This window comes from Chlorocebus sabaeus, chromosome 12 (genome assembly GCF_047675955.1).
Source record: "Chlorocebus sabaeus isolate Y175 chromosome 12, mChlSab1.0.hap1, whole genome shotgun sequence".
NCBI lineage: Eukaryota > Metazoa > Chordata > Mammalia > Primates > Cercopithecidae > Chlorocebus > Chlorocebus sabaeus.
Window position 1 is genome coordinate 86799418 of NC_132915.1, and position 27582 is coordinate 86826999.

Here is a 27582-nt window from a genome sequence, read left to right on the forward strand (position 1 = left end):
ATCTTGCACACATTTCCCACTTCCCCACCTTCTGCTGTCTTGTCTCTGTACCTCTTTAACTCTGTTCACTGCTCTACATCTCTTCTTAATTCTTTCTTTGCTTGCTGTTCCCTCCTGCTGTGACACACTGTTCTTTAGTGTCTCCTCTGTTTTTGCCTCTCTCTCCCTGCCTCTGCTCTGTCTGTCTGAGTCTCCTTGTCACTCTTGCCCTATCTTAAGCTTTCCATGTGAGTCCCTTAATGTGCACCATGCTTAATCTTTGCACACAGTGTGAACCCTCGGACTGGTCAGGAAATATCACCACATGCTCACACCCTCAGGAACAGGCTGTAGCCTACATGCAGTGACCTGAAGAGGTAGCTCCCCATGGAGTGGTCCTTGCCTAAGATCCCTGCTTAGTTATCAATTTGGTCTCCCCCTGTGACAGCTGGGTCCTCATTTTACACTGAAAACAGGGATAGAACACATAGCTCTCCTCACCACACGCTGATATGGGATATAAAGTAGTTGCATACATCCTTTATTGCAGAACAAGAAACCAGGGAGCACTGGTTTGGGAGTCAGAAACTAACTTTCAGCGTGAGAGGAGTTCCAATCACTGTGAATATTGAGCCAGTTATATCCTTTCCTGAGCTTCCGTTTCTCCATCTGTACAAGTAAGGTCTGAAATAGTTAATCTTTAAGTTCTTGTCTAGGTCAGAGACATTACATTTTTAAGCGCTTTGTAAAGCAAAATCCGGGTTGCTCTTTCAGAGATTCAAGAGAGGAAATGAAAACACAGACCTCTCTTATATCAGCAGTTGCTAGGTGGGGTGATCTAGGCGGGGGCAGGGAGGAGAACAAAGCAGAACTGTAGCTGTCACACAGGAGACACTAGCTGGTAGAGAGTTTGATATCCTAGGCCAGCCAATTGTCAGGAAATGAGGCATATGGTGAGACGGCTGGTGGCAGTACTTGCTGGCTACTCTCTAGGGCTGGACCAGAGATTACTTAGAGGAGGGAGGAAAGGAAGTAGTAGGAGGAGAGAAATGACAACTGCATTTGATGCTGAAATACTTGCAGGCTTTCAGTAACATGAAGGACAAAGGAGTTCCATTCTCCCCACTGCCTGGAGCTCAGGAAGGGAGACTTGAAAAAGATAAATTTAGGGCTGAGCGCAGTGGCTCACGCCTGTAATTCCAGCACTTTGGGAGGCCGAGGTGGGTGGATCACGAGGTCAGGAGCTCGAGACCCATCTGACCAACATAGTGAAACACTTTCTCTATTAAAAATACAAAAAATGAGCCAGGTGTGGTGTGTGCCTGTAATCCCAGCTACTTGGGAGGCTGAGGCAGGAGAATCATGTGAACCTGGGAGGCGGAGGTAGGAGTGAGCCGAGATCACGCCACTGCACTCCAGCCCAGGCAACAGTATGAGGCTCTGTTTCAAAAGGAAAGAAAAGGAAAAGATAAATTTAGACTCATCAGAAGTGGCTTGCCTTTCCACAGTGGGGAGGCAACTGACTTAGCATGGTTCCAAGAGGTTACATGGTCGGGAGACGGAAATAATTGCAAAGAAAGTTTAGCTGAAGCCAAGGATGACAGAGCTTAAATGGAATGGATTGCTCTAACATAATGGTGGTAGTCTTGGGAATTTTCTAAATCTTGAGGCTGTCATCAAAAGAGAAAATCCTGGTATGTTCACTCTACTCCCCTCCATGGGCAAATCAGGGCACTTAGGCTCTGGCTGTTCTGAGGCAATCCAGGGTTGAGAAGTTAGAAACAATAAGCAGAGTGTTTGAGGCAGAACAACGACTTCTAATGGACCTAAAGTTGTGTCTGGGACTGGGACTGGACACCCCTAGGCCAGGCTTTAAGATGCTATGCTCTTTTCTTTTCTTTTCTTTTCTTTTCTTTTCTTTTCTTTTCTTTTCTTTTCTTTTTGAGACAGAGTCTTGCTCTGTCATCCAGGCTGGAGTGCAGTGGCGCTATTTCGGCTCACTGCAAGTTCCGCCTCCCGGGTTCACAACATTCCCCTCCCTCAGCCTTGCCAGTAGCTGGGACTACAGGCGCCCACCACCACGCCCGGCTAATATTTTTGTATTTTTAGTAGAGACGGGGTTTCACTGTGTAAGCCAGGATGGTTTTGATCTCCTAACCTCGTGATCCGCCCGCCTCAGCCTCCCAAAGTGCTGGGATTACAGGCGTGAGCCACCGCGCCCAGCGGTGCCATGCTCTTTCTTACTGACACCCCAGGCAGTCAGGAGATCTGAGAACATGGGCTGGTCCCACAATGACTTGCTTTGTGACCAAGTCCTTTCCCTGCATGTGAAATGAGATCCCAGGATTTAATGAAGTTTGTTCAGGATCTAGCCTCTTACTACACATGTGGATCCTTCTTTTGGACCAAGCTATTCTTCACACAAGAGAATGGTACATTGGCTCAATTATCAAATGCCAGCTACTCTGAGAGCTGCTGTAAGAAATGAAACTCCGTAAAACATGCAATGTACCTATGGAAATGGCTGGCTTCTGTTAAAAGCACCCCGTTTTAAAGATGAAGCAGTAGAATTATGCTTGTCGTGGATGGGGCTGGGATTTGAAGGCAGGTTCGTTTGCAAGTCTGTTTTCTTGACTCCCACTGTTGCTTTTCCATATGTCTGGGCCTTTGCAGGCTCCTTCCTGGACAGGAAAATGCCCTTTAACTCTTATCTCTCCCAAGAGGCACTATTCTTTGCTATCACTTCAAACCTCAGTTCACAAACCTTGTCCTTTGAGAAGCCCTTTATCTTTCCTTCTAATTCCTTTCAACAGGCTTCCCATGGGAACTCTTTGGAAACCATTGTCTTTCCTTGGAACACTGCTTTGCAAATTAAATTTTTCTATTTTTTTAAAACTTGTGCGTGTCATCTTGCAAGCTTTTAAATTTCTTCCTCAAAGAGAAGGAATAATTCCTTTATTTTTTTCTTTTGTATTCCAAGCAGCATTATTCTATCCATGATGTTGCTCAAGACACACTTTCGTAGACCATTAAAATTATAGAAAACTAGTATCATAGAATCTCAGCATTAACCACAGTTCATCCAGACTATCCTTAAATTTCCCTCAGAGCTTTTTCTGATTTTTGCTCTTCTTCTTTTTTTTTTTTTTTTTTCCAATAGAGACAAGTGTTCACTCGGTTGCCCAGACTGGATTTCAGTGGCATGATCATAGCTCACTGTAACCTTGAGTGGCCAGGCTCAAGTGATGGTCCTACCTCAGCCTCCCGAGTAGCTGGGACTTCAGGCATGTATCACCATGTTCAAATAACTGTTTTATATTTTATTTTATTTTATTTTATTTTATTTTATTTTATTTTATTTTGAGATGGAGTCTCACTTTGTCGCCCAGGCTGGAGTGCAGTGGCGCTATCTCGGCTCACTGCAAACTCTGCCTCCCAGGTTTATGCTATTCTCCTGCCTCAGCCTCCTGAGTAGCTGGGACTACAAGCACCTGCTACCACGCCTGGCTAATTTTTTTGTATTTTTAGCAGAGATGGGGTTTCACCGTGTTAGCCAGGATGGTCTCAATCTCCTAACCTCATGATCTGCCCGCCTCAGCCTTCCAAAGTGTTGGGATTACAGGCGTGAGCCACTACGCCAGGCCCAGTTTTTTTTTTTTTTTTTTTTTTTTTATAGCAGAGATGGAGTCTTGCAAAGTTACCCAGGCTGGTCTCAAACTCCTGGGCTCAAGTGATCCTCCCACCTAGGCCTCCCACAGTGTTGGAATTACACGTGTGAGCCACCATGCCTGGCTCAGAGCTTTTCCAGGAAAGTAGCATTCAGCCTCTGCTTGAGTATCTGAGTCGTGGGTCCACCTGCCAACGATACCTAAAGTGTCAGAGGGGCTATTTCTCTCTCATTTTCCATCTTATGCCCAATAACCAGCATGGTGCCTGGGAAAGAGGAGGTTCTGAAAGAGTATATGATGATTACAAGGATGAACAGTTCTAGTGAATTCACATCTCTATTCTCATTCTCTAAAATGGGAGTAAGAGGGTATGCTGAATTGAAATACAAGAGCAAGGTTTTAGAGTCAGCTGAAGTTACATCTGATTCCTGACTCTACCTCTTACTAGATGATGAACTTGAGAAAGTCACTCAACCTCTCTGGATTAATTTCTCAATTGTAAAATGGAGGTCATAGTGCCTCCAATGATTCCAATAATGAAGCTAAAATGAAATTATCTTGGCTCTCCTCCTTCCTAGAAGGGAGTCTTTGGAAAGCTACTTTAGATTTCTGTTTCTTTTCTGTATAAAAAGGATGATAATAACCCCTGCCTCACAGGATCATTGTGAGGATTACATAACTTAATAGATAAAAAGTACTTAGAAAACCCTTTTGCGTATGCTGAATCAATGTTAGTGGACATTATTATTGTTAGCAGTAGTAGTTAGTAGTAAAGAGCTTGACACAGAATAATTATTAATAAACGGTAACCATTATTACCACTCATAATACAATTATCACTACTATTAGTAAGATGATGGAATGGAAACAATGATGACTATCAGGGTGACTTATTACTAGTTCTGACTTTTATTGATATGACCTCAAATGATTAGGAAAACCTTGCTTTGTGATAATATCTTATTCTTTTTTTATCCAAACATGGCTAAAAGTGTGTGTGTGTGTGTGTGTGTGTGTGTGCATTTAGATAATCCTTTTCTATACATGCAACAAATCTCACTCTACTACCTTATGGTTCTTCAAGCTTTGAGGCATGAATAAGTCACCACTTAAGGTTTATCTTCTTTAGGCAGAACAGTTCCAGTTTCTTCAACTGTCCAAGGAAACCCTTTACCAACATCTTGCATGTTCAATCCTCACATAATCTGGCCAACCTAGCCATCACTCACTTATTGAGTGAAAAAAGCAATTTCTAAACAGCTTTACTGGGATTTGGTGTGTGTGTGTGTGTGTGTGTGTGTGTGTGTGTGTGTGTGTGTGTAGGCAGATAGGAAAAAACAGAGCAAGAAAGAGAGAAGTAGAAATTTTAAGAGCATTCAGGAAAATGTTAATTCTAGGTATATCTGGGTGATGGGATTTTTATTTCCTACTACATTAAATGTCTTTATTTTTGAACTGCCTGAACAGCATATATAAAATACTTATTTTTCAGTAGACTGAAAGATTAATTAATGTTTTTCAAAATGCCATTAACTGTACTTATAGGATAATTAAAGATTGAATTTAAAATATGTGGATAGAGCTAGGAAAATGGTATGGTGGGACAAATATATGCTAGGACCATGAAAAAGAAACCTTATGGAATAAATTTAGCTGACTTTCAACACTCCTTAAGAGGGTACCTGTGAGCTTAAAGTGATGTTGGCCTGAATAACAGGTCTCTACCCCATTGAGCCCATGGCTTCCTCCCTGTGCCCAGGTTGCTTGTCAGTGACTCAGACCAGCAATATGCAAGTATCTACAGCATACCTAAAGGTCATCTGGAAGACTTGGCCTTGGTTCACATGCTGGGTCCGGTTGTTGTAACCATGTAGCATCTCTCCAAAGAGGGTATCATTGAATTTGGAGTCAGGTTTGAGGCACTTGGGGCCCTCGCAGACATCTGAGAGCATTAAGCAGGATTTTCCATCAGGAGCCAGTTTGTACTCCTCCACGCAACTGTATGATAAAACAGAGCTGAGAATTAGCTTCACACCCTGAATGCCCCCATTGGGGGTGACCTAAAACCAAGGCCTCCTTTCCCTGCAAAACAGGTCAGAGTTTAGGAAGGAGATAGCTATTCTGCCTGGAATCTATCTAGGGCACAGATGTCTAGAGAGAAGCACATTAATACTGCAAATTGGTAAATTCAAGGAAAGTCATTTGTGACATTTTAGAGGAGTCAAGGGGACACCAGCATGCACATCCACACACAAAGCAAATTTAAAAACTGTTTCCCATGAACACACAGACTTTAAAAAGCATGACAGACCAATTCACAGGGAATTATCAACTAGTGTCTCAAACCAGAATCTATTCCCAGTGCATCTGTCAACGAAGGTTGAAGACTGTAGCAAATACAAGGTTTTTATCATCTTGGTAGCTCAGAGGTGAAACTTTCCAGGACCATGGACAGCACAAGGCTTCTGTTCACTTAGGGATTTTAGCAGCCTCCGTTGGTCTAACCACCCATTTCTGATAGCCAGAAAAGCCCTTGACCAGCCTTTGAGACAGCGATGGTCTCATCTATGGGCAAAACAGGCATCTGAATATTTGCAACTTGAAGATTTGCAGGGACAAAGAAAACTCACAGAGGCGTGGGCTGGAGTGGATGGGGGTGGTTGGGGCAAGAAATCAGAGATCTCAGCCCCTAAAAAATCATTCCAGAAACTGGAATTCTATGAGTGTCTACCTTTTCAAAGTTCAGTGCTACACACTAGGGGTATGGTGCACATAAATAAGTAAAGACAGACAAGAAAATAGTCTGTGAGTTTGGACAGACCTGCACAAATTTCATTTTTCTCCTTGTGACCTATGTGAACATGTGTGAGTCATTTAATGTCTATGATCCCCAATTTCCTCATGTGTAAAATAGAGTAGACACTCCTACCTTCCTTAATTCAGTAGGATGCTATAAGGTCACATGATATATTGGCCACAAAAAAAAAAAAAAAACAGGAATTGCAATGTACTTAACACAATAATCATAACAGTGGTAGTAATGGTGGTATTTCTATTTGTTGAGCATGCACTATTCACTGAACACTTTATGTATTTATTATATAACCATGAAGAAAGAGTAATATCATCATTTCTGCTTTACATATAAGCAAAATAAGGAGCCAAGATGTAAAGCATGTCATACTATAAGTAGCAAAGTTGATATTCAAATTCAGTTCTGTTAGAAAAAGGGACATTTGTCTATTTTTGTCTCCTCCAAATCTAGTGCCTTCTATGTGCACAAAATGACCCTGGTTGGGTTATACCAGTTTGAGAACGTATACAGCAGGCAATCGCTTATTTGCCTTTCTTTCAAAGGGCGTAGCAAAGATTCATTGATTCTAACTGCAAAGGGACTCAGGAACTTAGATGGGAGAAGGAAAAGGCTCTGTATGGTGGTTTGGAAAGAAAATGTACACAGGTTGTGGGAAGCAGTAGCTGATGCTACAGATATAGAGCTGAAATGGAGGCAGAAAGAAGACAAGCATAGCTGAAAACTTGACCCAAGATTACTCTAGTGAAAAGCCAGGAAGTCTCATGCATGAAGCAAACCGTCACTGTTTCTTTGCTTTCCCCAATCCCTGGTGTACTGCACTGATGCACTGATTGTCTTTCTAACGCTCACATGTTCCTTTCCATAGTGCAGTGGGGAAATCTCTTGGAAAAGGGCCCTGTCTCAGAGCCTTGGTAAAGTATATCCCCTTCTTTTTGCATCTGCTAAATATTACTAAGTCCCTTTTAATACAGTTGCAGTGCAGATTAAATGAGTGTATATGGAAGTGAATCATACATGGTGAGTGCTTGATAAAGTCTAGTTCCATTCATTTATTCAGAAAATATGGAGAAATGGTTTACTGGGTACACTGGCTAGAGTTCTTTCTCTCTCTCTGTCTCTCTCTTTCTCTCCCCCTCCACACATACCCACATGCCTGTGTGACTGTGAATAAATATATTATTGTTGAAGTTGAGTAAACATTATCAAAGTCTGGCTGGGCGCAGTGGCTCACGCCTGTAATCCCAACACTTTAGGAGGTTGAGGCGGGTGGATCATGAGGTCAGGCGTTCGAGACCAGCCTGGCCAACATAGTGAAACCCTGTCTCTACTAAAAATAAAAAATAAAAATTAGCCAGGCGTGCTGCCAGGTGCCTGTAGTCCCAGCTACTCAGGAGGCAGAGGCAGGAGAATCACTTGAACCTGGGAAGCGGAGGTTGTAGTGGGCCGGGATCACACCACTGCACTCCAGCCCAGGCAACAGTGTGAGACTCCATCTCAAAAACAAAACAAAACAACACAAACTATTATCAAAGTCTATAGAGTAAAATATGGAACTTCTTCATTCCCACTCCTCACTTCCTGTCCCAGAAGTCACCATTGTTGATAGTTAAGTGCTCTTCCAGGAGTTTTTCAATCATTTAAATACATATTGTGTGTGTGTGTGTGTGTGTGTGTGTGTGTACGTACACATTTCTTTGAATTGGTGGGATTTATATACACACACATACGCACATACACATTTCACAATGAACTCATAAACAGAATTACACTATATATTGTTGTGAGACATGCATTTGCACTTGATGCTATTTCTTGGAGATCTTTTCAAAACACTCTACATATAGATCTATCTTTTTTAATGGTTATTTGGCATTGCACAGTATAAACGTACCATAATGCTTTTAACTAATTTTTATTGATGGGCACTTTGGCTGTTTATAGCTGTTTGTTATTACGAACAGTGCCATAATGAAGATCTTTGCACATATATCATTGTGCCCAACTATGTGTTTCTATAAAAGAGATACTCAGAAAAGAAATTGCTTGGTCAATGTTTTATGAATTTTAAAATGTTGATAGATCTACTAAATAGTCACCTGTAGAGTCTCTACCATTTACAATCCTATAATTGATGAATGGAAGATCCCATTTTTTACATCTTTCATGTTCATTACTGCCAATCTAGGATAGGAAAAATAACTCATTTTTGTTTGGATTTGCATTTACCTTGTTACTGATTAAGTTCAGCATCTTTTCACATTATGGTCACTTGCATTTCTCCTTCTATAGATTATCCATTAATGTGCATTGACAATTTTTCTATTGTGATATTTGCCCTTTTCTTTGTATTGGTTTATATATGCTCTAAATATTTTCTGGGTAGTTATCCTTCACCTTCCATATATATTAACATTTTTTTCCAGGCTGTGCTTGTATTTTAATCTTGCTTTTGATATCTTATTACCTCTCTCTTGGTCTTTGTGTCTGAAATGTGTGCAATCTTTAGAAACCCACAAGATGATAAATATATTTCTGTATATTATTTTAGTAATGTATAGGTTTAAAAAATCTTTGGTTATTTAATATGTATAACATTTATTTTTGAATGTAGTGTGAGTGGTTATTTTAACTTAACTGTTTTTTACAATGGCTGGCAATTGTCTGAAATGTGTGACCTTTCAACAACAAACTTGAAATGTTATTTTTTTTACACGTGTAATCCCTATGTATGCCATGTATACATGGTTGGTGTTTCTCCTGTTTAATTATCTGTATATTCCTGCAGTAATTCCAAGCTATTTTAATTACTATAGCTTTATTGCCTGTTTTGGATATAGTAATAAAGTAATACTCCTCCCCTTCATCAACACTAGTTTTCTATTTCCAAAGTCCTGACTGCTCTTCCACGTTTTTCCTTTCAAATGAATTTCAGAATGGGCTTATCAAATTATATGCAAATCCCTAGTGGAATTTTGGGTGGCAATGCTTTGAATTTGTAAACTAAATTGGGGGAAGATTTTAATACTAATTTTATTTACTTTTATTTAATAAATATGTTTTGCATGTTAACTCTGTGCTGGGCACTTCTGATAACCGTGACAAAGATGTCTTGCATTAACACCACCATGTCCTCTTCCTGGACTTACATGTCTAAGCCTGTCTTGCAGTTGGGCTGAAGGGGCCATGTAACTGAATTCTGAACAATGGAATCTGTGCTGACACCATACAAGTCACTACCAGACTTAGCCTTTTCAAAACATCCTGTGATTTTCAAGCTGCCTCTTCCCTTGTTATGGCAAGCTTGGAGACCATGTGTTCCCAATGCATTCTACAGGATGGAGGAAGACTGCCACAATCACAATAGACTTTGCACAAATAAGAAATTAACTTTTGTGCACAAACTTCTGGTTGGGGGAGGAGGTTCACTGGCTACAGGAAGAAAGCTTATCTTATCCTGACTAATACAGCATCTTTATAATTTGGAGTCCTCTAATTCAGAAACATAGTTTATATCTCTATCAACTGTTCTTTTAAAACATTCAGTGAAGTTTTTGACTATTTGCATAAAGGTTTTGCACATGTCTTTTGGAGATTATTCATGGGCATTTATGAAAGGCACTATGCTGTAGAGGTTTATCCAAGTATGTTTTGGATCCAGACTAACAGAGTCCAAATCCTGAGTCTGCCACTTACCAGTTGTGTGACTTCAGACAAACTACTTAACCTCTCTGTACTTCCTTTGCTGATGTGTAAAGATCATTATGTGCCTTTTAGAGTGAAAAATTATATTGCTGCATTCTTTTAAACCTCAGGAATAGGATCAGTTTTTCATTTATGCTTTCTTTTATGTTTTCTACGTAGTTATTACTGATTTGAGTAAAGCTGTTACTGATTTTTTTAAGTTGATGTTGTATCCTGCGAACATAAAGAACTTAAACATTCTAACATGTCTACTAAATTTTTCTAAATGGGTAAGCATATATTTGCTCAGTTTGGGTATTAGGATTATGGAATAAGTTAAAAAACTATCCTTTTTTGTTTCTTTCTCTGGATCAGTTTATATAGGAAAGATGTTATCCATTACTTGATAATTAGATAAGTCTTGCCTATAAAATCCCCTGGGCTTGATGACTTCTTTTCAGTCGTAGATATTTAGCTCTTACCATTTATTTCCTTATTATCTGCCTGTTTAGATTTTCTATATCCTCATGACTCAAACTTGGTAATTTATATTTTCTAACATTATAATGCATTTTATCAAGACTTTTATATGTATTGGTGTAAAGTTCTATGCAGTGTTCTCATTAAATTTCTTTTGTCTTTTATGTTTCTATAGTTAAAGCACTAGCTCATTCATAATGTGTTTGTGTTTTCTTTGCTCTCTCCTTTGAATAGGCTTTTTGTATTTTGTATTTTTTTGGTGAGCTTCCTTTTTTCTTTTCTATTTAATTTATTTCAGCTTTTATTTGTATTAATTCCTTCCTGCTGTTTTCTGACTTTGTTGTATACTTCTTTTTATGGCTGCTTGAGTTTAATGCCTCATTTGTTTATTTTCAATCTTTCTTGCTTCTTAATAAATGCCTTGAAGCTTCTGACTGCGGCTTTGCCCCACCCCATAAGTTTGACATGCAGCCCTCATGCTCCTGCTCATTTCTAACGAGGTGAAAATTTGAGTTTGATTTTTTCCATATCTAAGTGTCACTTAGAAGATATTTAAAAATATAATTCCAAAATAGATAATTTGTTTGTTCCTCTTTTTCTAATATTACTGCATTTTTAGACTGACAATGTAGTTTGTATAATTTCTAGGTTGGTGAATTTATTGAGATTCTAAGGGAGTCACAAGTTGAGATTTTAGAGCTAACTAAACTTGAGTTCAAATACAGGTTGTACCATCTACCAGTTATATGACCTTGATCAAGTCTGCTAATTTCCCTAGGCTTTGGTGTCATAATCCATTAAGGAAAATGTCAATCCTTATCATGGGGATGTAAAAATTAGAGATAACTTATACAAAGGACGAAACTGTATCTCTCATACAGTATTCAAGTAATTCATCAGCTATTATGCTTATTATTGTTATTGTTGTTGTTATTCAGTTTATTAACCCATTTCCATATCCTAGGAAGTTTAAATTTTTTTCCATTGGTACTCATATCCTAGTTGCTGGCCTCTCCCTAGATCCAGGTTTCTTAAAGTTGACATAGTTGCTATTCTTTGATTCCTTTTTTGTTTTTCTGTTTCACAGCACATAATTGATAACTTCTTATATGGCATTCATTAGAAATAAGGTGTATATATAATTTGTATATATTTATGCCTATGGAATTATATAGAAGTCAAATATATGCATTATTTGTGTGTGTATGTGTGCTGAGTGTGTGTGCGCACATCTCCAAAAGCCACGTGCAAAACCTTTATGCAAAAAGTCAAAAACTTCACTGAATGTTTTAAAAGAACGGTTGATAGAGATACAAACTATGTTTCTGAATTAGAGGACTCCAAATTATAAAGGTTTGCTCCTTATAACCTGTAATAGGTTGAATAATGGCCTCCTCAAAATGCCCACATCCTAATCCCGAACACCCGAGGTTATCTGACATGGCAAAAGAGACTTTGAAGATGGGATTAAGTAAAGGATTTTGAGTTGGGAAGATTATCCTGGGTTACCTGGGTGGTCTCAATGTCATCATATGGTTCCTCATAAGAGGGAGATAAATGTGTTAGTCAGAAGAGGAGATGCAACTTAGAAGCAGAGGAGAACAAGAGGGGAGCAGAGTAAGGGACCATGAGTCAATGAATGCAGATACTCCCTAGCAGTTGGAAAAGGCAAGGAAATAGATCTTCCCCTAAAGCCTCCAGAAGGAATGCAGCCCTGTCAGTCTTGATTTTAGGAATATTGACCTTGAGAACTGTAAACTAAAGTGTGATATTTTAGGATGCTAACTTTGTGGTGATTCATTACAGAAGCAATAGGAAATGCATGACACTCACAGGGAGGTATTGTTTCCACTTTCAGATGGGAAAATTGAGGTTTAGAGAAGTTGAGTGACTTGTTTATGGAGGTATGTCTAAGTCTAGTCAATAGCGGTGCTGGGAATCAAACCTAGGAGCTCAAGAGGTGTGTGTGAATGTGAGTGCGTGTGTACAACTTTAAGCATATCACAACTGTGGATTTACAGTGATTTTTCTTTTCCCTGTGGGTGGGAAAAGATTGTGGCTTGCAGGAGAGATTCAGGGGGAAAAAAAAAAAATCCCGTCCTGGTGAAGGCAAATGATCCCCTGAGTTTTGAAACAGGAGCAGTTCTCCCGTCTCCCCCCCGAGCCACCTAAGGGCATAGGAAGGTTTATGCTAAGGTCTATTTAGTTGTTGGTTTCTTTTTTTAATTTTATTTTTGTACTATGACACATAATTATATAGCTTCTTTAGAACATTCTGTCATCTGGGAGATTTTCCTATAGAAATTCTAAAGAGTGTAGGCTCACAGGAAACCAGCCAAGATCTACATGAAACTCTATTTATACATGTGCCAAAATGAAAAATATAAAATGAGTGCAGAGATACAAACTGGGCATTTTAGCTGAAGGCAATGGATGTGTTACCCTTAACACACCCATCACATTATAGAGAATAGCAAACCTAGATGGGATTTTAGAGAGTGCACCATAAAACCTTCTATGTGCTTAGCTCAGAGCATGTTTTATTTAATCCTCATAGCAACATTGTGAGATGGGTACTTTCATTCCAACATTGCCGCAGAGAATCCTGAGGCCTGGGACATCTAAGTGCACTAATCAAGGTCACATGAGCATTTTGGAAAAGCCAGAACCTTGATTTGGATCTTCTTACTCCAAATCCTGTGCTCCTTCCAGTTCATTACAAATGACCTCCTCCTATCTGTTTGTTGTTCAAAGGAGAAAATTGAGACCGACAGACAAATGGTATTGTGTACAAACTCTCAAAGCAAAGTATTTCTTTTTCTCATGTAATTTACCCTTTATTTATTAATTTATTCTTCAATGGTTTATGGAATCAACAGAATTACCAAAATGCATATCCTAGAAACATTTTTAAAATAAGAAAGGGAGTCAAATCCTTAAAAATATTAAGAATAGGCTGCCGGGCGTGGTGGTTCACGCCTGTAATTCCAGCACTTTGGGAGGTGGAGGCAGGCAGATCATGAGGTCAGGAGATCGAGACCATCCTGGCTAACACAGTGAAACCCCATCTCTACTAAAAATACAAAAAATTAGCCAGGCGTGGTGGTGGGCGCTTGTAGTCCCAGCTACTAGGGAGGCTGAGGCAGGAGAATGATGTGAACCTGGGAGGCAGAGCTTGCAGTGAGGCGGACATTGCACTGCTGCACTCCAGCCTGGGCAACAGAGTGAGACTCTGCCTCAAAAAAAAAAAAAAAAAAGAAAGAAAGAAAGAAAGAAAAGAAAAGAAAAGAAAAGAAAAGAAAAAGAAAAAGAAAAAAAAAATAAGGATAGGCCAAGCGCGATGGCTCATGCTTATAATACCAGAACTTTGGGAGGCCAAGACTGGCGGATCACCTGAGGTCAGGAGTTTGAGACCAGCCTGTCAACATGGCGAAACCCCATCTCTACTAAAAATAGAATAAATTAGCTGCATATGGTGGTGGGCGCCTGTAATCCCAGCTGCCTGCAAGGCTGAGGCAGGAGAATTGTTTGTACCTGGGAGGAGGAGGTTGCAGCGAACTGAGATTGCGCCATTGCGCTCCAGCCTGGGTGACAGAGCGAGACTCCGTCTCAAGAGAGAAAAAAAAAAAGAGAGAGAGAGAAAAGTAGTTAAGGGTAAGAATAGCTCAAGGAACTGCACAACAGGTAGACTTGGACCAATGTTAGGAATAAATCTAAGTATCCTATTACTAAGGCAAGAAAGAAACAGGTTCCTTCCCAGTTTTCCTAATGCAGAAACCTGTGAAAACTTCATCCTGGGATCATTAGGGCTAGAACCAGCACCTAAAGAACTCAACTGCATTAACCCTTCTAACTGATATCATGGGAATCTTTTTCACCAATACCCTCAGGATTGTCCCAACATTAGCCAAAACGAAGATCAGAGGACGTGTTCTCTGAGTGGTCTTTGGTTATAGGTTTTATTCAAGGGAAAATCTACAGTTTCTCGAAAGAGAAAAGAAGGAAGTGAATAGAAAATAGAATTCCATGGAAAACTCTGGATTAATTATATAGTAGATTTTATATAGTCTAAGACCCCTAACAATGGTAAGAAACACTACCAGTTTGCATAACACTAAGAAAGAAACAAGGAAAAAAAAGACTGCCAAATAAACTCTGTCAAATCATTAAAACTAAGATACCTTCCCACTTCAGAAATGTTAAAATGTGGAAAATATGGGCACTCTAGAATCAGTGAAATATGTTTCTCCACTGCATGATTTGGGAGAGACTTGACTATCCCCAGGTACACTGGGAATCTGTAAGAGGCAGTTAAGGAGTGCAGATTTTTCCACATGGGAAACTCTGAACATTTAGTTTGTTGTTGTTGTTGTTGTTGTTGAATATTTGAATGTCTCATGGAACTAATGTTCCATATAATCCACACTGGAAAATAGATATCCAGACAAATGGATGGATATTACATGTTTCCATCAATTGTCGGTGAATATTTTTTACACCTGAGCTTTTACAAATGTTTAAAAAAAAGAGAAAACAAAGTTTTAATGTTTGACAAGAACCTGGCACGCAAGTATTCTATGCTAATGATTAGAAGTAAAATTCATGTTCTCCAACCAGAAGTGAAAGGGGTGAGGGTTCAGGCTTTAACATAAAAGGTGGAAACCACAATAAAACAAGTGCCTGAATGAATCCCCTCACCTCTCACCAACTCTTCCACTTGGTACTGATAATCAAAATGAAGGCCACTGCCTCTGTTCTGTCATTCAGTGTTTTCTACTGTTAGACTAGACTTCAGCTTTGACAGTGAAAATAAGTGGCGTCCAGTTACTATGGATATTAAACACATTTATCTCCTTTCCCTCTTAAAATTACATAAAGAGAATATTAGACAGAGAGGCTACTAAGGACTATTTGAGGCTGGATGTGTTATTTGAGCTAATGTGTTTTTAGGGCACTTTCATTTAAATTGGAAGCAAGAAGGTTGGGATATCTTAAGCTCCTATCCCAATTTTACCTCCTAACTGACTGTGAGTGCCCCCACCTTGAGGGCCTCAGTTTCCTCCTGTAAATGATCTGAAAAATGCTTGAAACTTCAAAAATGCTGAAGAAATGGCTCACTATCTCTTACATAGGAATATATGAGAAATAACTCTCTTAGCAAATAATGTCAGAAAAAGGTGTATAACTCCTGAAAACAAAACAAAACAAAACAAAAAACTACAACTTTCCTTTTCTCATACAAGGACAACTGTATAATCCACTAGGGGTATTTTTTTTCTCTCTCTGTTTACTTTGGTTGCCAAGAAGCACACAGTTAAATTTATCTCACGTTGAGTGACTCTTTCATTTTGAGCTTCTGAAACCATTTTCTCTTCCCTCCTTAAAATGACTCTCATCATTCCTATCTTTATATGAATAGCTTTTTAAAAATATATTGGCTTTATGTGAGTAAAATAAGTTCTCTTGGAAGCGTGTTTGGTAGACACTGTAAACACACACACACACACAACAGACAAACTTTGTTGCTAGGTAACTTCCCAAGGTATTCACAGGAGGTGATGCCCTCTCACCTATAAAACTGGTTCTAAGGATTTATTCTACAGGTTTTAGCTTAATATCCAATGACCTTCTCAACCTATCTTGAATTCACCTGCTTCTGTCTACCATTTTGGTACTTGTGCTCTGTCAGTATCAGTCAGGACCCAGTGAGGTTTAGGCACCTCTTTGCCCCTGCTGGAGAAGAACTCGTACTCAATGATTATTTGCATCTAATAAAAGACCAGGCACAGAGTAGGACACAACAAATCTTAGGTGGATGAATTATTTAATTCAATCATTATGGTTCCAAGTACGTCTTTGGGCCAAGCAGTGGGAATGGCAATGAGACACACAGGTGCCTAGGACCTAGACCCTGCTCATGAGGAGTTCACAGTATGATAGGAACAGACAGGAATGCAGGTAAATCAACCAAGCTATGGGGTGATCACAGGGAGAGCCATGGGGGCTGTGGGATCCCAGAGAAAGGATGTTTTACTCTGTTTTGGAGAACTTAAACTGATGAGAGGCTGACAATCAGGGCAGCCAGCCAGAGGTCCAGTCTGTAAGAGATGTCAAGATTTCACTGGGATAAATTAGATTTTGAGACAAAATGTAAATAATCCTCTCCCTTGTAAGTAGAAATACAAATAAATAAAAAGACAAGGAAAAAATGTCCTTTCTATATAGGCCCTAACCCCATGCAACATTCAGTCAATATTTAAATATTATCCATTTGAAAGTACGAATATTGCCCAGACATGGTAGCTCACACCTGTAATCCCAGCACTCACTTTGGGAGGCCAAGGTGGGCAGATCATGAGGTCAGGAGATTGAGACCATTCTAGCTAACATGGTGAAACCCCATCTTTACTAAAAATACAAACAATTAGATGGGTGTGGTGGCACGCACCTGTAGTCCCAACTACTAGGGAGGCTGAGGCAGGAAAATCACTTGAACCTAGGAGGCAGAGGTTGCAGTGAGCTGAGATTGCACCACTACACTCCAGCCTAGGTGATAGCGAGACTCCGTCTCAAAAAAGAAAAAAGAAAAGAAAGGAAGGATGGGTGTTATTATCATCCTCTTCCAAGGTAACTGCATATCTCACACCTGACACCTCTTAGGGCTCAGAGAAGGCTTGCTGAAAAAGTGATGCCTGAATTGAAACTTGTAGGTGAAAGCTAAAGGGCCAGGGACAAATGGGAGTCAGTGGAGGTGCAAAGGAGACGGAGACAGGAGACAGAGAGAACAGTGTTGTCAAAACTCCAGAAACTGAAACCAGTAGGCTTAACCTAGGAAGAGGAACCTAGCTGGAAATGCAACTGGAAAAGTCAGACTGGAAACTTCTTTAGCCATGTTAATGGAGGAACTTCACTTAACAATTATTAATTTAACCTACTATGTGCCAGGCACTGTTTTAGGTACTGGAGACAAAGTAGTAAACAAGACATCAAATCCAGTAATTACATAATTAAATGATATGGTTTTATACTTACTAGACTAATTATAACTACGGTTTACTGAGTGCTTAACTATGACAGCTCCTGTGCATGTATACTTTCATTTAATCTTCACAATGGTGCTACAATCACTTCTAATTCTACATTAAAGAGCAGAGGCTCAGAGAAATTGAGTGACTTGCCAAAGACCACATGACTAGATGTGGCCAGAGGCCAGCAATGACATCAGATCTGTCTTGACTGAGCCTGGAACCACAATACCTAAGTTTCAATCTCCATAACCTCACTTACCAGATATGTGACCTTGGACAGTTACTGAGCCACTCTGTGCTTTTTTTAAAAACAAAACAAAAAACCATAGAATGGGAATCATAATAGTACATCCCTTGTAGAATTGTTATGAGAATTGAATGAGCTAATGTACCCAAAGCACTTAGAACAGTCATGGTACCTAGAAAGTCCTTGGTAAATGTTAGCTGCTATTATTAACCTGGTTGCAAACAGATTTATTAAACCTTCTCCTACCCAGAACACTCTTAGGAAGGTCATAGAGCTTTGAGCAAGTTGGGAAGGTCCTCTTGATAATGAGTTTATTTTGTTTCCCTTGCTTAATTCAATAGCATCCCACTTCTCTCTAGACTATCTATCTCACAAGTACCTGCTAATAGCTTTCATTGTTTACAGTGCTTCTAACAAGTGTGGTAACTTCTCATTTGCATTCCTAATAGACAGTTTCCAAATCCTGTTGAAACTGCAGTTGCTTTTAGGATGCCTGGGTTTTGTTTCTTTTGTCCTGTTTATTACCATTTGGATGGGTTTTAACAACTCACCACACACTCTCACCCATTCAGTCTTCTTTAAGACTTTCACAGTCCTTTTTTTTTTTTTTTTTTTTTTTTTTTTTAATTATACTTTAAGTTCTAGGGTACATGTGCACAATGTGTAGGTTTGTTACATATATATACATGTGCCATGTTGGTGTGCTGTACCCATTAACTCATCATTTACATCAGGTATATCTCCTAGGATGCTATCCCTTCCCCCTACTCCCTCCCCACAATAGGACCCAGTGTGTGATGTTCCCCCTTCCTGTGTCCAAGTGATCTCATTGTTCAATTTCCACCTATGAGTGAGAACATGCGGTATTTGGTTTTCTGTTCTTGCGATAGTTTGCTGAGAATGATGGTTTCCAGCTGCATCCATGTCCCTACAAAGGACACAAACTCATCCTTTTTTATGGCTGCATAGTATTTCATGGTGTATATGTGCCACATTTTCTTAATCCAGTCTGTCACTGATGGACATTTGGGTTGATTCCAAATCTTTACTACTGTGAATAGTGTCGCAATAAACATACGTGTGCATGTGTCTTTACAGCAGCATGACTTATAATCCTTTGGGTATATACCCAGTAATTGGATGACTGGGTCAAATGGTATTTCTAGATCTAGATCCTTGAGGAATTGCCACACTGTTTTCCACAATGGTTGAACTAGTTTACAGTCCCACCAACATTGTAAAAGTGTTCCTATTTCTCCATATCCTCTCCAGCACCTGTTGTTTCCTGATTTTTTTAATGATTGCCATTCTAACTGGTGTGAGATGGTATCTCATTGTGGTTTTGATTTGCATTTCTCTGATGACGAGTGATGATGAACATTTTTTTCATGTGTCTGTTGGCTGTATGAATGTCTTCTTTTGAGAAGTGTCTATTCATATCCTTTGCCCACTTTTTGATGGGGTTGTTTTTTTCTTGTAAATTTGTTTGAGTTCTTTGTAGGTTCTGGATATTAGCCCTTTGTCTGATGAGTAGATCGCAAAAATTTTCTCCCATTCTGTAGGTTGCCTGTTCACTCTGATGGTAGTTTCTTTTGCTGTGCAGAAGCTCTTTAGTTTAATTAGATCCCATTTGTCAATTTTGGCTTTTGTTGCTATTGCTTTTGGTGTTTTAGACATGAAGTCCTTGCCCATGCCTATGTTCTGAATGGTATTACCTAGGTTTTCTTCTAGGGTTTTTATGGTGTTCGGTCTAACATTTAAGTCTCTAATCCATCTTGAATTAATTTTCATATAAGGAGTAAGGAAAGGATCCAGTTTCAGCTTTCTACTTATGGCTAGCCAATTTTCCCAGCACCATTTATTACATAGGGAATCCTTTCCCCATTTCTTGTTTTTCTCAGGTTTATCAAAGATGAGATGGCTGTAGATGTGTGGTATTATTTCTGAGGGCTCTGTTCTCATTTATTACATAGGGAATCCTTTCCCCATTTCTTATTTTTCTCAGGTTTATCAAAGATCAGATGGCTTTAGATGTGTGGTATTATTTCTGAGGGCTCTGTTCTGTTCCATTGGTCTATATCTCTGTTTTGGTACCAGTACCATGCTGTTTTGGTTACTGTAGCCTTGTAGTATAGTTTGAAGTCAGGTAGCATGATGCCTCCATCTTTGTTCTTTTGGCTTAGGATTGTCTTGGCAATGCGGGGTCTTTTTTGGTTCCATATGAACTTTAAAGCAGTTTTTTCCAATTCTGTGAAGAAAGTCATTGGTAGCTTAATGGGGATGGCATTGAATCTATAAATTACCTTGGGGAGTATGGCCATTTTCATGATATTGATTCTTCCTATCCATGAGCATGGTATGTTCTTCCATTTGTTTGTGTCCTCTTTTATTTCACTGAACAGTGGTTTGTAGTTCTCCTTGAAGAGGTCCTTCACATCCCTTGTAAGTTGGATTCCTAGGTATTTTATTCTCTTTGAAGCTATTGTGAATGAGAGTTCATTCATGATTTGGCTCTCTGTTTGTCTGTTACTGGTGTATAAGAATGCTTGTGATTTTTGCACATTGATTTTGTATCCTGAAACTTTGCTGAAGTTGCTTATCAGCTTAAGGAGATTTTGGGCTGAGACGATGGGGTTTTCTAAATATACAATCATGTCATCTGCAAACAGGGACAATTTAACTTCTTCTTTTCCTAACTGAATACCCTTGATTTCTTTCTCCTGCCTGATTGCCCTAGCCAGAACTTCTAACACTATGTTGAATAGGAGTGGTGAGAGAGGGCATCCCTGTCTTGTGCCAGTTTTCAAAGGGAAAGCTTCCAGTTTTTGCCCATTGATTAGTCCTGTCTAGTGCATCAGGTCACTAGCAAATGTTATTAGAATCATTTAAGTTAATTTATTTAACAAACACATACATTGCTAACTCTGTGCAGGACATTGTTCCAAAGCATTTCACAAATATTAACGTAAATGGTAATATATTTAGTCCTTATAACATCTCTATAGACAGATATTACTATTATCCCTGTTTTATAGATGAGAAAACTGAGGCACAGAGATATTAATTAACTTGCTCAAGGTCACACAGCAAGGAGATATTGAGCCACATCACTAGTCATATGACCTTGGGCATGTTTCTTAACCTTCAGAGGGTAACAAATATGAAATACTTTCACTCTTCAGAATTATCATTATATTAAAGTAGGTATAAAAATTTTACAGATGAGACAATGGAAGGTCAGGCGTCCCGAAAGGCTTGCCTTATGCCTAAGAGAGTGGCAGAGCTAGGATTAGAATTCGTGTCTTTTGAATCCACGGTTCCCTGTAGTGTGCTGTGGATGGAAGGTGGTAATAGTTTCTGATGTCAAAATCCATTATTGCTGCTGCTGCTGCTGTTGCTGTTGTTATTTGCCACAGAACAGCCCCCACCCCATCCCAAACACAGAGAGAGAAAAATAACAATGACAAGAACATGGCTGATTCTGTATGCAGCCTGAAGATCTAAAGCCATGCATAATTTACTCAACACTGCCCTGCAGTCACTTAAGCTTAGGAGAGATCGCTATAAATTCAGGTCTGCATACCCTAATTTATTTCTTATTTATTTTACTGATACATATCTAGGGCCTCCAGTGAGCTGCTTCTATACCTGCGCAAAGGCACCGGCAGCCCTAAGTGCAACTAGGGCAGGAAAGGAGACCTTGAAACAAGCCCTCGAAGAAAAACTGGACTCTACGCACTAGAATCATACAAGTTAAATTAATTTTTCTGGTAAACTGAAATTAAACCCATGCCCACGCTCACCCCCTATTTGTGAAACATAGGACTTAAAAGGTTGTTAAATGTCCTGTTCTGCTTTTCTCTCTTAGTAAAGAGAGCATTAAATGTACTTCTTCCACAAGTACAAGATTATTTTTCTGAGTCACAGAATGTCAAAAGATAAGCAAATATTCTAATACTAAGACATAATCAGAAAGGGAATGGAGAGGAGAAGAAAAAATGTCTATTTTCTTGAGTGATTACTGAGGACCAAATGCTATGCAAGGTGCTGTCAAAAGCAGAGGTAATGGCCATTGCAGTCTTCAAATGGAAAGCAAGGTAAGCTGGAAGAAACGTCAGCCATCCTTCCCCAAAGATCTCTTTTCACAGATGGTCAAACTGTGGCCCAGACAGAGAACATGACTTGTTGGAGGTCACTCAGCAAGTTAGTCCCAGCATGTTCCCCTTTTAGCCTCAAACTTATTTCAAAACTCAGCTTGAGTCCTTCGAGAGCCAGCGCTGCCCTACAAGCTTTACTTGCATTGTTTCCTTTAGCCTTCCCCTCCTCCAATTAATTGTCCTTACAGATATGGACATGAGGACACAGAAAGGCTGAACACTGCACTCACACTGTTACATTCCTGCTGAAACTGAGCTTGAAGCCTGGGCTTAGCCTGTGCTTTTATGCACCAAACCTGAAACCTTTGTGACCACCTTCAAGACGTCTGCTTTTGTCTCCAAACTGCACTGACTAGGGCCATACAGGTAGATTCAGAAGGGCAGGAGGCTTCAGCAGGAAAAAGCTCCTGGCTCTAGGATGAGGCCTGGGCATGGGTTATATTTATTAACCCAATATTTATTTTTCTCATTTTTTTCTTTTTTAACCCACCCAACAGAAGGTTATAATTTTGGCTTTTGGTTCTTGGGCTAAAACAGGAGAGGCAGAAAGGTCATTCTATCGAAGGTCAAAGTTCAGCCTTGCTGAGTTGTAGTGTCTGATCATTTTCTCATGCATCCCTCACTTTTGTAAATGGGGCACCTGGGCCTTGGGGACACAGACTCACCCGCAGAACATGAAGATGGTGCTTGAAGTGGCATCGTAGGGCAGAGGCAGCGTCTGCTGCAGGCACAGCTGCTCACAGCCGCCATTAAAACCATCAGAGCAGTCAATGCCTTTGGAGTGGTCGTAGCAGCCGGAGCCATCCTTCATGGGTTTCAGCTCCTCGGGGCACTGCTCAGAGAGAGGGCAACAGGGTGGTTATGGCTTGGGAGGTTGTAGGCCCCATCATGCCCTCTCCTCCCTCCTGGAAGAGACATGTGTCAGGGATTGATAGAAAGGTATTCAGTCTCCTTTGGTCAGTTAATAGTTTTGTGACAAGTTCCACAAGTCCCTTTACTTCTCTGAACCTCAGCATGCCCACCTGTAAAATGGGACTTTTGTGACTATCTTCTTATAGCATTGTGAGAATGAAGAGTGATAATGTCAGCAAAGTGTTGAGAACACTGGCTCACATGGCAGCAGTGAAAGGAATGAGGCACATCCCCCATATATTTCCCAACTTCCTGAGCCCAGCACAAACACATTCCCCCATATTTCTTTCAAACTTCAGAAAAACATCACCTGGGAGATCTCCGATAAGGAATGCTAAATGTATAATGTTAACCAATTGTAATGCTGTAACCGAGAGAATTACCTTGTTCCCTGTAACTTTACATATCCTGTTTACATCGGGCTATAAAAAGCAAGACTCGCATTGTTCGAGGCCCTCTTGTATGCTGTAGAATGGAGGGACCAAGTTCGAACTTGTAGTAAAGATCCTTGCCGCTTGGCTTTGACTTTGGACTCTGGTGGTCTTCTTTGGGGAACAAACGGTCTGGGTATAACATCTGGGGGCTCATCCGGGATTCCCCCAAGCCCACCAGACCCCTGGTCAACGGATCTACTAGGATCGATCTACTGATAGGTGAGCCAGCTCGTCTCCGTTTGTCTGTCTGTGTCTGTTATGAATCTGAATCTGAATCTGTGACTCACGAGGTCTGAAACTGGAGCTGGCGCCGTCCTGGTGGACGCGCTATAGGACAGTCAGCGGAGACCGGTGGGAGACGTCCCCTGGCTCTCTCTGATCTAAATTGCAATCTGGGCTGCCGGAGTGCGATCGCGATCCGAGCAGCTAACTCTGACCCGGGCTACCGGTGTGCGCTTGCGATCTGGGCTGCCGGAGCGCCATCGCGATCCGAGCAGCTAACTCTGACCCGGGCTACTGGTGCGCGCTTGTGATCTGGGCTACCGGAGCGCGAGGTCGCGATCCGAGCAGCTAACTCTGACCCGGGCTACCAGTGCAGGCTTGCGATCTGGGCAGCGGCTGTCTCTGACCCGGGCTGCCGGGACACGCTCGCGATCTGGGCCGCTGGAGCGCGTTTGCGGTCTGGGCAGCGACTGTCTCTGACCCAGGCTGCCGGGGCGCGCTCGCGATCTGGGCCGCCGGAGCGCGTTTGCGATCTGGGCAGCGGCTGTCTCTGACCCGGGCTGCCGGAGCGCGCTTGCAACTAGATATCAGTCAGATTTCCTTTACAGGGATTCTAACCCACCTTCCTTTACAGGAAGAGACTACAAATTATTACAGGATGGGTAATACCCAGAGCACTCCTCTATCTCTCCTTACAAGTAATTTCAAGGAAGTAAGAGCGAGGGGCCATGATCTTAGTATAGAGATCAGGAAGGGAAAGCTAATTACTCTGTGCTGCTCCGAATGGCCTGCCTTTGATGTGGGGTGGCCACCCGAAGGGACGGTCCAACTTGCTGTCATCACTAGAGTAAAGTCCAAGATTTTCCTACCCGGGCATGTGGGCCACTTGGATCAAATCCCATATATCCTCATATGGCAGGACCTAGTTGAGAACCCGCCTCCTTGGCTGTCACCTTTCCAATAAGCCCCTGAACCTTGTAAGGCACTGGTTGCTCGGCCGCTAAAATCCAAGCAGCCTATTGCCCCCCCCCCATCCTGTTTTACCTGATAGCGGGGACCCACTGTTCACAGAACCCCCTTCCGGCCACAGGCCCCCGCCCCCGGGCTGAGCCACGGGGAGGGAGCAGGCGGACGGGAGGCAGCTGGCACACACGGACCCGCTGAGAGTGAAAGTAACTCTGAAGGGCCGGCGGGGCGGAGGCGAGGGCGCACTTCGTGGGCTAGTCCCCCCATCCGCCTGACTCCACAGTGGCTCTACCCCTTCGGGAAATAGGACCCCCAGATGACACGGGAATCCCCAGGCTCCAGTACTGGCCATTCTCTACCAGTGATCTGTATAACTGGAAGACCCAGAGTGCTCGGTTCTCAGACAACCCCAAAGATTTAATGGCTTTACTGGATAGTGTCATGTTCACCCACCAGCCCACTTGGGATGATTGTCAGCAGCTCCTCCGAATTTTGTTCACAACGGAGGAGCGAGAGAGAATACAGGTAGAAGCTAGAAAGCTGGTCCTGGGGGACGACGGTCAACCGACTGCCAACCCCGACCTCATAAATGCGACTTTTCCTCTGACCAGGCCGGCGTGGGACTACAACATGGCAGAAGGTAGGGGAGGGCTACGCCTTTATCGCCAGACTCTAATGGCGGGTCTCCGGGCAGCTGCTCGCAAGCCCACTAATTTGGCTAAAGTATACTCTGTTCTGCAGGGAAAGACAGAGAGCCCAGCTACCTACTTAAAAAGATTAATGGAAGCTTTTAGACAGTACACCCCCATAGACCCAGAGGCTCCAGGAAGTCAGGCAGCTGTTGTAATGTCTTTCGTAAATCAGGACACTGTTTTAGATTTGAAAGATGCTTTCTTCAGTTTGCCTTTAGCCCCTCAGAGCCAAAAGCTCTTCGCCTTCGAGTGGAATGACCCTGGAAGGGGCATAAGTGGCCAACTGACATGGACCAGGCTGCCGCAGGGATTCAAAAACTCTCCTACCCTGTTCGATGAGGCCCTCCATGAAGACCTGGGTGAGTACCGATGTAAACACCCTGAAATAACTTTACTACAGTATGTTGATGACCTCCTGATTGCTGCTGAGACCCAAGAAGCTTGTATTCAAGGGACCAAAAGTCTCTTTCAAGCACTGGGAAATCTAGGCTACCGAGCCTCGGCAAAAAAAGCTCAAATCTGTAAGCCAGAAGTAACATATCTCGGGTACCTGCTAAAAGGAGGGCAGCGCTGGTTAACAGACGCTCGGAAGCAGACTGTTCTGCAGATCCCCAGGCCACAATCCACCCGACAAGTGAGGGAATTCCTGGGGTCGGCGGGATTTCGTAGACTATGGATACCTGGGTTCACAGAACTGGCTAAACCCTTGTATCAGGCAACACGGGGGCAGCAGCCATTTAATTGGACAGACGAAGCCGAGTCGGCTTTCCAACAGATCAAAACCACCCTACTCTCTGCGTCTGCACTGGGACTACCTGATGTCACCAAGCCCTTCCACTTATACATAGACGAGAGTAAGGGTGTCGCCAAGGCGGTAATAACTCAGAACTTAGGCCCCTGGCGGAGGCCGGTTGCCTACCTGTCAAAAAAGTTAGACCCAGTGGCTGCCGGGTGGCCCCCTTGTCTCCGAATGATTGCAGCCACGGCTCTGATGGTACAAGATGCTAATAAACTTGTCATGGGTCAAGAATTGCGGGTCGTTACCCCACATGCCATCAAAGGTATACTCAAATAGCCACCTAATCGATGGATAAGTAACGCCCGGCTCACCCACTACCAAGGACTACTACTAAATCCTATCAGGATAACCTTCCTGCCCCCAACGACCTTAAACCCTGCCTCGCTGCTGCCCAACCCGGACCTGGACGCGCCACTCCATGTTTGCACCGAGATACTAGCTCAGGTGCACGGAGTTCAAGAGGACCTGCAGGACCGCCCACTCCCTGATGTTGACCTCGTCTGGTTCACTGATGGGAGCAGCTTCATGCATCAAGGCCAGAGGTACACTGGAGCGGCAGTGACTTCAGAGACTGAGGTAATCTGGGCGGAACCCCTGCCCCCGGGGACATCGGCCCAGAAGGCCGAACTGATAGTGCTCACCCAAGCTCTTACCTTAGGGGCAGGGAAAAAGCTGACAGTATATACAGACAGCCGATATGCTTTTGCTACGGCGCACATACATGGGGCCATTTACAGGGAGCAAGGGTTACTAACGGCTGAAGGAAAAGAGATAAAAAACAAGCAAGAGATCCTAGCCCTGTTAACAGTGCTATGGAAGCCAGAAAAGTTAGCCATTGTGCATTGCCCAGGGCATCAGAAACCAACCACTCCAACTGCTCAAGGCAACTTTATGGCAGACCAAACTGCAAGAAATGTGGCAAAGGCTCCCAGCCAACTCCTTGCACTCCAGCTCCCTGACCCGGGCCCCCGGGACTTGCCATATTCCCCTGATTATTCAGAACAAGATCTCCAGTGGATTGACAAACTTCCCCTGAAACAGATCCAGAATGGGTGGTGGACTGATACTAATGACCAAACCATCCTACCAGAAAAATTAGGACAACAAGTATTAGAACACATCCACCGAACCACCCACCTGGGTGCTCGGCAGATGATAGACCTGATCAGACGCTCTAAGCTCAAATTCAGACATACAGCCTAGAAGGCCAGCAGCATCGTGGCAAGTTGCAAAGTCTGCCAGCTTAACAATGCCTACCCCCAATCCCAGACTGCAGCGGGAACAAGGCTCAGGGGAACCAGGCCCGGTATCTACTGGGAAGTAGATTTTACTGAAATAAAGCCAGGAAAGTACGGGTATCGGTACTTACTTGTCTTTGTAGATACTTTTTCAGGGTGGACTGAAGCATTCCCAACCAAAGGAGAAACTGCTCAAGTCGTAGCAAAGAAAATTCTGGAAGATATCCTTCCCAGGTATGGCTTCCCCGTCCAGATAGGGTCAGA

At 41.9% G+C, this 27582-nt stretch overlaps 1 protein-coding gene across 4 annotated transcripts in view; it reads right to left on the reverse strand.

Moving 5' to 3' along the window:
* The window catches only part of ASTN2 (astrotactin 2), a 987199-nt gene that overhangs the window by 356856 nt on the left and 602761 nt on the right, over positions 1 to 27582 (reverse strand). For all 4 annotated transcript variants that reach the window (XM_007968251.3, XM_007968252.3, XM_007968250.3 and 1 more), the window contains 2 exons: positions 22721 to 22887; positions 5457 to 5645 (listed from right to left, as the gene is read on the reverse strand). In XM_007968251.3, the coding sequence (XP_007966442.1) occupies positions 5457 to 5645; positions 22721 to 22887 (356 nt within the window). The remainder of the gene's footprint in view (positions 1 to 5456; positions 5646 to 22720; positions 22888 to 27582) is intronic.